This window comes from Salminus brasiliensis, chromosome 7, assembly GCF_030463535.1.
Source record: "Salminus brasiliensis chromosome 7, fSalBra1.hap2, whole genome shotgun sequence".
Classification (NCBI taxonomy): domain Eukaryota; kingdom Metazoa; phylum Chordata; class Actinopteri; order Characiformes; family Bryconidae; genus Salminus; species Salminus brasiliensis.
The window spans coordinates 26147866-26159392 of NC_132884.1; the positions used below are offsets into that span (position 1 = coordinate 26147866).

Sequence of the window (11527 nt, forward strand, 5' to 3'; positions counted from 1 at the left end):
GACAAAGAGGTTCATGGTTTCAGATAAAAGTGCTCTGTGGCAAAAGTGCACTTTCTCAAGGCTCAGTCCAACTGTATTTGCAATGGATTAAATAACTCGATTATAGTACATTTAGATTTGAGTTATGTCACGGTTTTATGGTTGGTCAAGGTATATAATCAAGGTAAATAATAATTTCCTCACTGCTTATCTTTCCAAAATGGCATTCAAAATGCATTTCTGTCTGTTCTGGTGTCAGAGATACATGTTTTAAACGTTTTGACATAAGCCTTATTTATATTTCGGGATGCACTGTTGACAGAAACTTCTCCACACCAGTAGACTGGCTCTGCAGTCCATGTCTGTTATAAACACATACTGTATTGGAAGTTAGAAATATCACACACTGCTGCTACCAAACAGACAGACACAAGGCATTATATCGGCCATAAATACACTCTTTTAGAGAACAACTCAGTCAATCACTCAAACCAAATCGCTTTGCATAGTTTGTGCGTGTTTCAGCGTAGGCAGCCATTCATCATGTAATACTCATAGGCAAAATAGTTACCTAAGGTAAAGACGAACCACGCCAGTGCCTGCCAACCACACAAGTGAGAGGGACATCAGACAGGTAGTGCCTTTTTAGCCTGTATTGACAAAACTGAGTGATGCAAATATTAAGCCAAATCAGTGGCTTCCTACACCATTAAGCTTCCCACCAAACAGTTTAGTTCCCCCCCAAGTACATTTAGAAAAACTAAACAAATATAAAAAAAAAACAACAAAAAAAGCACTCATTCATATAAGATTTTTCACCACATACTCCATTTTAAATGTTTGCTAAATACTATAACACCATGATATTGAACTGACTAGTTTATTATACCATAAAGATTTTCATTCATACAGTCCACCTCTGTAAATGTTGAAATTATGTGCTGTACTTATTTTGTGTAATAAATCCTTGCAAAAACATGAGTACATCTTACAGTAACAAGAGCAGGCCATAAGGAGCAGCAGCAATTAAAGTAATATATTGCTGATGGTTTTACTGCATTGTTAAAATGGCGTGCCCTAATGGCTCATCCAATACAGTAAACAGAGCTTGATCCAAAGCTGGGAGACAGAGAGAGAAGACCCTGTCGTAGCTCTAAATCATAGTTCAACAATACTCGGCACATTGTTTTTGCTCTGAATCACACTTCCCTCCACATGAAGAGCCTCTTCAGCCTCTAGAGCTTGATGCATGTTGCTGTCCAAAACAAAAATATCACATTCTACCCTGACTCCAAGCAGGGTATAGAACAAAACACCTCAATCCACACTACAAAAAACACTGCAAAAACGGAAGAATTACTGCTGTTTACTTCATTATTCACTGCCTCATTCAAATGATTCTGAAATCAGAAGGTTGTACTTTTTTACCTACAGTAACACAGGCAATGAACACAGGCCTGAAGATCAAAACCAACACAGAGCTCATTCATGTGCTGGTTGCAGGAGCGTCTGTTACTGATGTATCGCTTTTATTCATTCATACATTAATCAGTGATGAGAAATGTGATCAGAAACACAACAACATGGAAAACAATCCATTCTCCTAAAAAATGCTCACATCAGTCTAACCTAATCACTAACCATGTTAGTTTAGCTTCAAGCAAGGAGCTGAAGAAGCAATACCACACTATGAAAAATGAATGTACTGAATAAAAATGACCCAGGACTGGAGAATCATGAGAGGATAGGAAATTGCTCCAGAACAAGTAAAAGCATTAATATAGAGTAGGAGGGCAATTTGGTCGGTGTTCAAAAAGAGAGCCCGGACTGGACCAACAAAGCTGCATCAGTAAAATGGCAAAACACTCAAACTGTGGTGGATAAATGATGTATGATGCATCGATGCTGTGCACGTGCCAGTGACGTACAGCGATTCTTATGACAACAGACTGTTACTCACACAACTGTGTGACTTTAGAAATGCAGCGATACTGCAGGACCACCAGGGTGGCCCCACCGAATGGCGGCTTTCTGCAGGACTGAACAGTTATGGGAATAGAGGGGCCTATTTCTGGGGCTTTTCTACACGGACACGGCTTGGAACGGAATGCTCAGGCCCATTTCTTCAGCATGGTACTGCATTGGTACTGCAGTGTTAGCATGGCTTGGCTCACTTGGTGGAAGTAAGTACTACCTTTAAAGGCAAACACCTAAAAGTGACTTGCAGGGTTTCTGTTTTGGGTTTGATGTGTAATAGCTGTGCAGGACTATGTTCATTATTTTATGACTGTATGCTGTCTTTTATGCCAGGACCATGGCTATAGCTTTTCATTAGCATAGTGAAAACTGCATGCCGAAGTCACCATGCACTTCTGTCAAACCCCACTAAGTTAGTTTCACACAGACTTGTTTCATATAGATTCCAACATTATTTGGCATACTATATAACATGACCGGATTGGTGTGGTTTGAGGCGAGTGCAATTTATGCACTTGTAGTGATAGACTTGAGAGAATCTGATGCATAATTATTACAAGGTGCTGTGCACGTCCACAGCAAATTGGGGAAGAAGAAGAAGATTGGGGGGAAAAAAAATGGTAGCCTAATGGGCCCATAACCGCACAGAATGGTACAGCGAGGCCATGTTTAGGGAATTTACAGAAATTAGTCAGTACTGGTTGGGACAAACCGGAATGGAACATAACATTTTTTAATTTATCAAGTGATTTCTTGGCAGCAAGGAGATTACAGTTAAATGATGGTTCCAGAGGAGAGTCCAGAGAAGAAATGAGATCACAGGGAATTGGCTGTAATTCTATACACTGCCTAATTAAAACATTTCAATGAAAATAGGACAAAAGCTCCATCTGCCAAAGAAAAGGCTCTGACAAAAAGCAATATGAGGTTTGGGTTGATCCAAAGAAAAAAAAGCAATATGCAGAAGCTAAAAACGGGAAAATCCAGAGCAAATTTGCATCTGTTACTATGGTTAAGGAGCGAACTGGCTGGACAATCCACTGGCTCCGTTCGGTATTCTCTGGGTGCGGGCGAGAGAGTGAGACTGAGAGTGAGAGTGAGAGAGAGAGAGAGAGAGAGAGAGAGAGACACGGCACAAGAAAGCAGTAAATAAGAGACAGAGGGACAGAAAAGAGAGCAAAAGGAAATAAAGAATGACAGAAATAGGGAGAGCCACAAAATAAGAAAAAGACCGAGAGCGCAAGAATGCAGGAGAGAGGGGAAAAAGTGAAGAGAGCATAAATTGTGTTGGAAGTTGAAGGAAGATATAAAAAAGAAAAAGTGCAGTGGCAGAGACGGCAGCCACAGAGGGGTAAAAAAAATAAAAAAAAAAAGAAAGAAAAGAAAGAGAGGGAGAAAGTGAGAGGGAGTGAGAGAAAGAGTGTGCATGCACTCGTGAGAGAGAGACCTCAGAAGTACCATAGTAAATAAGTTTGTGACACAGACTGGGAATTAAAAAAAAAAAAAAAAGAACAGCAGGAAAAAAAAGACCAGAGAGCTGGAGAATGAAGGGGGGGGGGGGGGGGTCAAATCCAATAGAGGCTCTCTGCAGAGTAAAGATGGGGCACTCATAAAACATGGGATGTGGAGGAAATGGAGAGTCATTAGCAAACTCTCCTGACCTTTCTGCTCATATCAGAGATGATTCGAGTAGAGTGGAGTAGCAACAACACCGGGGTGAAATTGACTCAGTTAGTAAAGACAACAATCTGACACAATCAATGGACTGTGATTTGAGACTGTCTTTATCGAACACTCTGCTCAATATGGCTCCATTAAAGTGATGCAGTCAACCGACAGGGCTCAACAAGTAGCTTGTGTTCCAGTCTACAGACACAGGAATAAAACTCAATAGAACTAAAATGCAGCACATTGCTACCCTTATGTCAAAACTTGCATTTTTTATTTAAGCTACAGTCTGGTCCATAGTTATTTAGTGTAGACTGTACGCTTTAATTTGAAGGAGTTTTAACAAAAATATTGCACTAACTATTAAGGAATTACAGTCTTTCAATTAACAGAAGCAGATTTATGGGCAGATGTGGCCAGTTTCTTCTTTTTTTAATGACAAACTAAGAAGATAAAAGGTCTGAATATAATACAACTGAAAAGTGATGAACAGCAGAAATCCTGAAAGACCACAGAAGACAACTACAGTGGATCATTGGAGAATTCATTCCATGTCTAATTTCATTAGGAAAGCAGAATTATGTACGTCGTCAGAAAAAAATAATTGAATACAAGTAGTAATTACTGTGGCTTTGGGCTTCTCCCTCCCTCCCTCGAGTGTGTTCATGCCTGTACTTATTACTGATAGAGAGCAAGATTAGAGTTTGTTCCCTTGCGGTTTAAATGTTCTGTTACATTTCCTGATTCCCTTTACGGGAATGAGAGAACCATGTATGGTTCCACGACACTGTAGAACCCCAACTGTCCCCCTTATCAGTTCACAGTTTGCCAATGCAGGAATATTTTCATAGGAAATTGTAGTTGATAGAAAGTAACAAAGGATTTATTTTTACTGCATTTGTAACTCTCAAAAAAATGATAGAAGGACTACATTACAAATGTCATGTATCTGAATTGGCAGATATGTACATGCAAAAATACCAGATATTGGAATCGGCTCATAACACCCATATTGATACAAATATACTCAATACAATTCAATACAGTGCTTATTATCCAACTAAGAGTATATACTGCTTGCTCCATATTACCTCATGGGAGTTCCAACCCAATGATAACGTGTCGATTCACGCCACTGGACCGGTTAAGGTCCACCTTATGACAAATTCTTCTGCTAAGTTGTAATGTGAGGCTTTACTGCCTGAAGACTGATATGAAATAGAGCACAGGACAGATGAATAAGTTAAAAGCAGCTCTGCATACATATAAAACAGCCTCGCCGGAATCTGACTATATTGGTAATCCCTATGAAGGGAATGTAGTGATCCCCCCCTTCACTTCCCTTGTTTGAATGTGTCTGCAGGGCTCTCAAATGTCGAACCAACAGACAGACAGCGCTTTAATTATTGAAATCAACTGACTGGCATAACTCTCATAGCTGCTCCTCACTACATGCACCTCTGACATGGTGGGTTTAGCAAAGCTCCACTGCTGCTTAAACCAATCCTCCATAGTTAATTCCAGACAAAGGAATTACAAGGGGGGTCTGAAACCCTCCTGGAAGGGCGCCGCAGGTTAAAGCCAGACAGCTTTGGAGCCACGCTTGTTTTGTAGCTTCCAGAAAGAGATCAAAGGGAGGAAAAATGGCTCTGGTAGGGTGGCAGGGATTGATAGTGCAGGAAAGAAGGGCATAATTCTATTATATCACGATGATTTTAGATGCTTTTTATTTTTCGTCTTTTCTAGGGCAAACTTGGAAATGAGTCTAATGGGGTAATACTGTCAACTAAAAAGGTAATCCTGCAGTTTACTTTGCAGGATGCCACTAGACTTGGACGGTACAGTTATTGACCCAGTCTATGTTTGCAGTCTTAAGCAAACTTTTTAGCCCAAAGGAACCGGTTTAGACAGTCAGGGAATTCAGGTCAAAAACTGCAACACAGATTCATGATCAAGATAACATGATATTCAAAACTGCAGACGATACAAAAGACAGACTGTCTAACTACTCTTAGCTTAATATTCTGGATCACATGTTCATGCTGTATACTCTATATCTGTTGGAGAGAACAAACACTCCCACCTCACCTACTAGTAGTCTTAATTATGGAACTAGAGAAAATACTATACAATTACCAGAAAGTCAAACATTCACAAAAGCAACACTATGTCTGTCAGAAACACAGATGATCTTGATGTTCTTCACTAATTTAATGGAAATATAAAAGAATGCAGTACAGTGTATAACTTCTCCAAGTTAGAGACCAGGGCAGTTTGCCTTCTAAACTATGAGATTACACATTATAATTATAAATTACATTATAAATAGTGAACTGCGAGTGTGAGAGACTTTTCTTTCTCCCACCCTTTCCTGTGCACAGAGATTTGGGAGGCCTTTTAGGTTTAAATTTCAAATATTTAATTATGGCTATCCACATCTGCCCTCCTTCCACAGGCCTGCTGACATTTTCAAGAAAAAAAAAAGGAAGAGATATTTGATCAAGTATCCAACCTTAATTTAACCAATTAATAGACTCCAAAGACAGAAGACCCGACGGACTGTCTAATCTCTTCATCCCATGTTTTTTTTTTTTTTTTTTTTTTAACTCAATGGCAATTAACAGGGCATAGTTAGATTAGACCAAGCAAATCCCTTAAGCTATTAAAAAGGTCTCCCTTCATAATGTGCACAGATATCAGCTCAAACTCTTCTGTAGCAGATGAACAAGTCAAAGAATTTCCTACTTTTGGTTGACTTGAAAGTGCACACACACACACACACATACATACACACAAGTTTAGACCCTTTTCCAACAGGCTGGAAGTTCCTTAAGCTAAGTATGGTCACCATCATCCACAAATGTGTGGGATGTTTTGATACAATGTAAATCTGTCAGTTTCTTAATATTCATTGTGCCAACATTTCATGATGATCAATTAGGTGTGTCCAACACTTTGCCTAATGCTGCAATGCCAAAAATTCAATTCTCATGATTATTATTACATTCCTCACTACATGGTCATATTAATTATTAATTAATGCACTATTATTGTAATTATATTTGTACAGTACAATGAAATTCATCTATCCCATGAGTCAGGGTCAGAGCTCAGGGTCAGTCATGTTAAGAGTGCCCCATTAGCAATGAGGTTAAGGGGCTTGCTCAAGGGCCCATCAGTGACAGCTTAGTTCACTCACGACCCTGTGATCAATAACCCAGCACTCCAACCACTGAGCCACCACTGCCCCCAAAGCCTCTTTCTCTCTCTGTCTGGGAATCGTACCTAGCTGTTCTGAACTGAGCTTTTCAATTTCACTGAACCAAACTGGATTCAATTGCAACATAACAAGCATAACATTTTCACTATACTTATTTTTACAGCTGTACAGATGTTAATTTTTTGTAAATGTTTATCATTATATATGTACATAATAGTCTTTAGTTGTTTTCCACAGCTCTTTATTACTTTTAGTACTTTTCTTTTCTTTTTATTCTTATTCTATTTAAGTTTAGTAACAAAAAAACAGGATGCTTGTTACATGTCATACTTGTGTTGCTCACACCAAGTACAATTCCTTGTATTTCTAACATCTAACACCTGTGGATGTTGTCTTACTTGTGGTGTTTTTACTTGTGAAGTTGTCCCTAGACAATAACACTCTAAAAGTCCACAGTGTCTAATAGACAAAAAGAACTTTTCCCTGCTTTAAATGCATGTGTTACAAATGGCTGTCCCTTTCCCTGCAGCTGCCAAGGCATGGCAGGGGGTCCGACACATTGAAAAGGTTAATAGGATCATTTGCACCTAGTGTGTGCTGGTGTGATGGAAACCACAATGCTGCAAAAACAAAGCCTTTACAACCATCTCATTCCTGGCACATCTCCACCTCACACTACCTGACTACACATTCAATCCTTTAAAGCCATAACAAGGGTCTGGTGAAAGGGGAGGGGGTTCGAAATGAGTGCACAAGAAAAAGAGCAAACACACAAACAACTGTCTGACATTAAATTTTTCACAGCTGTCAGATTCACAGTACTCGAGAACGTCACTTTAGCTAAAACTGAAGCAGCAGGAGTGCTTCACGGATCTCTACGAGTGCTTTCTGCAGGTGGACTGTGAAATAAGCCGAGACACATGACGACTTAAAAGTAAGCAGCAACAGCAACAAAAGGAGTCAAGAGCTTTTTTGGAAAACGCAGTCAGAAAGTACATGCGGTAAGGCCAAGGCAGCAAACAATAAGGAAGGAAAGAGACGCAAAGGAAAAGTAGACTGGCTTATGGATTTATGCATCCAACTTTTCCTGCACGACTGCCTTTCAGGAACCAAATGCAGCTTCGCCTGCAATTAAAATACCTTTATACAGCCATTCTAGCAAACAGCAATGCCCTAGTCTACAGAAAACACTTATCTACTGCGGCATAAGCTCCAAACCTTACCCAGTGCTGCACATTTTGTGGGCTTTTTTTAGCGGATTTGTTGGATCAGATGGTTTTTAAGCAGGGAAAATGAAAAAGCCATCACTGTTGAGTATAGTTTTTAGGCCAATATCAGCAGAAAACTCTGGATCAAATGCAAAGGAAAAAGGAATAAATCTGACTCCTACTCTGTAACAGCTCTGAGTGTAAAGACAGTAAAATCAGGCATGTGTTGCATCAAGTTACAACCTGATACAGCCATGTGGGATAGTAAGAAAGTTTGAGCATGGTATACACACACACACACACACACACACACACACACACACACACACACACACACAATTTAAAGAGCCGGATACTACTACTACTACTACTACTACTACTGCTGCTGCATAGGCTCCAAACCCTGGTCCTGGAGTTCCCCCGCTCACTTTATCAGGTGGATCAGATGTTTTGAGCAGGGGAAAATGCCAACGTGAAGAGCAGGGGGTACTCCAAGACTAGGTCTCCTAGGTCTACTAGGGAAAAGATGTCAGGCCAACATCAACCGAAAATGCTGGATTAAATGTCAAAGGAAAGAGGAACTCATCTGATTCAGCTGCAAATCTAGACTGTAGCTCAGAGTTTCTTGCCGCTTACAGCAAAGTCAAATAAGTCATGCTGTAATCTCAAGGTACCACAAAACAGCAGCACGGCTGGATGGATAGGGGTGTTTGAACGTCTGGGCATGGTCGCTACATAAGATATTAGAGACGGCCTGATACTGCAGCTCTGTTCTGATAACTGACATTAGAAATTCATCAGAAATGAGGAGCATTTCACTGTGGAGGAGCATCTACAACAGGCAATGATCCCCTACAGGAAAACACACATGGGCTGTTAGAGGCTGGATTGGTTAGGTTCACTAGGTCTAGGTGCACTTTTCCCTGCAGATCCTGTAGTTTGGATCCTGTAGTGTTTTTAACAGGGTCCGACTTACTTACCCGTATTCGTCTCATGGCAGCAACTATTTCCACACGGCTGTTGGGTCGCGCCACGTCCAGACTACCAATGTACTGACAAGAAAAATAACAAACAGCAGGTTAAACACCGAGCCGGCACTCATTCAGCTAGATAACATCCAGTTAGGCTTATTTTACACCAACTTAACACACATCTAGCCACACACACACACACACACACACCGGGTGGGTAAACTTCCCGTCTCCCGCTCGTTGTGAACAGGTAGGTTAAGTTAGCCCTCCATTTCCACCCTGTCACACCAGCAGCTACTTTACAGCCCATAACCTAAAACCAGCGATAGTTCAACCCTAAAACACATGTCCTTGTAGAACAAACCTCAGCCAACTGACAACACTCACCTTCGCCTCGAAATTAATGCCATGTTGGAAAGCTTCCTCGTTGTGCAAAGGAATCCGCAAGTCGTGCCCATCGTCCACTAAATTGTACTTGGTTTTGGCCGGCATGTCTGCTGCTGCTGCTCTTTCTTTCTTTCTTTCTTTCTTTCTTTCAGTCAGTTCGCTAACATAAACAAGCAGAAAGGACCACAGAAAGAAAGAGAGACTCGACGTGGAGAACTGGAGTTCAGCTCCGCCGCTCCATGTCGTCTCTTCGGTTCCAGCTCAACTTGAAAAAGTCCCGGCTTTGAAAATCTGTCTCCCCCCAAAAAGTCCAGCTCTCCTCCGCTCCTCACTGGTCCTCGGTCATTTCCCGTTTAAACTAAAAAAAAAAAAACCCGTTCTCCATTGACTAGCAGGACTCTTCCGTTGTTGAATTCCCCGCTAACCTGGCAGGCTTAAACAAGAGCAGCAAGAGTATCCTGCTTCCTGGCCTCGTCCATGCCAAACAACTTCACGCCAGCGCCATAACCCTAACACACACATCCCTGTGCGCAGGCACTACTGGAGAGGCGTTCTTTGTACTCCACCCGTTTTCCGACTAGCCCCGCCCTCGGTGCGCCTGATTGGTTAGTAAGTTCGTACAGTCGGTTGGCAAACAGCCTGCGAATGGGAACCAGTAGCCAATCCCAGCTCAAACAGCCTGATCGTGCTAGCCAACCCCCTCTCAGATGGACGGGCCTGTTATGAATACGGGTGGAAAGTAAATAAAAGAAAGGAGAGCGGCAGGGACTGAGGAGGGGGAAATTCCACCTGCTTTCACTGGAGCACAGCTTTCTGTGGGAGGAGGAGGAGGAGGAGGAGGAGGACTACTGGTGGTGGTGGTGGTAAAAAGAAACACGCCGCTTTTGTTGAACTCTCGGTCGGTGTAGGCGAGCTGATAATGGCACCTAGTGGTAGGATCCAAAACCCCAGCCGTGTCAGTGCGGCGGTGTACCGTGGGAGTCTCGGGCAGGAATGCTGCTCGAGTCGTAAAGCTGCCATGTGGAAACCCATTCAGGAAAATAAGCCCGCTGTCGCTCTCATCGCATCACACTGACTGGTTCATTTTCATGCAATGTGTACTTAATTTTACAGCTGAAACGTGGAGTAAAATAAAGTAGTACTGTACATGGTTACAGGTGCCAAAGAATCCATCTATTGAGTGTTTTTAGATGCGTAGTGCTTTGATGTGTAAGTATTTGAGGTTGGTTGGCGTGACATGTTCAGATGCGATTTTACAACCCTGTTTACAACCCTGTTATTTAGACTCAGAACGAACCACACTAATTTTATGGTGGGTGCTGTAAAAATGATGAACTCTGCTCAGTAGAACCCCTGTGCTTCAACCGACACATCACAAGCAGCCAGCCAGCCAGCACACTAACCAGTATATTACACAACAGCCAGCACACTAACCAGTATATTACACAACAGCCAGCACACCAACCAGTATATTACACAACAGCCAGCACACTAACCAGTATATTACACAACAGCCAGCACACCAACCAGTATATTACACAACAGCCAGCACACTAACCAGTATATTACACAACAGCCAGCACACCAACCAGTATATTACACAACAGCCAGCACACCAACCAGTAAATTACACAGCAGCCAGTACACCAACCAGTATATTTTACGGCAGTCAGCACACCAACCAACACATCTTACAGCAGTCAGCACACTAACCAGTATTTAATACTGCAGCCAGCACACCAACCAGTATATTTCACAGCAGCCAGTACACCAACCAGCATATTTTACAGCAGCCAGTACACCAACCAGTATATTTTACAGCAGCCAGTACACCAACCAGTATATTTTACGGCAGTCAGCACACCAACCAACACATCTTACAGCAGCCAGCACACCAACCAGCACATCATATAACAACCAGTGCACCAACCAACACATCTTACAGCAGCCAGCACACCAACCAGCATATTTTACAGCAGCCAGCACACCAACCAGTATTTAATACAGCAGCCAGCACACCAACCAGTATTTAATACAGCAGCCAGCACACCAACCAGTATATTACACAGCAACCAGACATCTTATAACAGCCAACACACCAACCTACACATCTTACA

The 11527-nt window shown here is 41.8% G+C and overlaps 1 protein-coding gene across 2 annotated transcripts in view; it reads right to left on the reverse strand.

The window, feature by feature from the left end:
* The window catches only part of nos1apa (nitric oxide synthase 1 (neuronal) adaptor protein a), a 119858-nt gene extending 109929 nt beyond the window's left edge, over nt 1-9929 (reverse strand). For both annotated transcript variants that reach the window (XM_072684356.1, XM_072684357.1), the window contains exons 1-2: nt 9411-9929; nt 9033-9104 (exon numbers count right to left, since the gene is read on the reverse strand). In XM_072684356.1, coding sequence (XP_072540457.1) covers nt 9033-9104; nt 9411-9515 — 177 coding nt within the window. In that variant the 5' untranslated portion in view covers nt 9516-9929. The remainder of the gene's footprint in view (nt 1-9032; nt 9105-9410) is intronic.
* Nucleotides 9930-11527: the final 1598 nt, after the last annotated feature.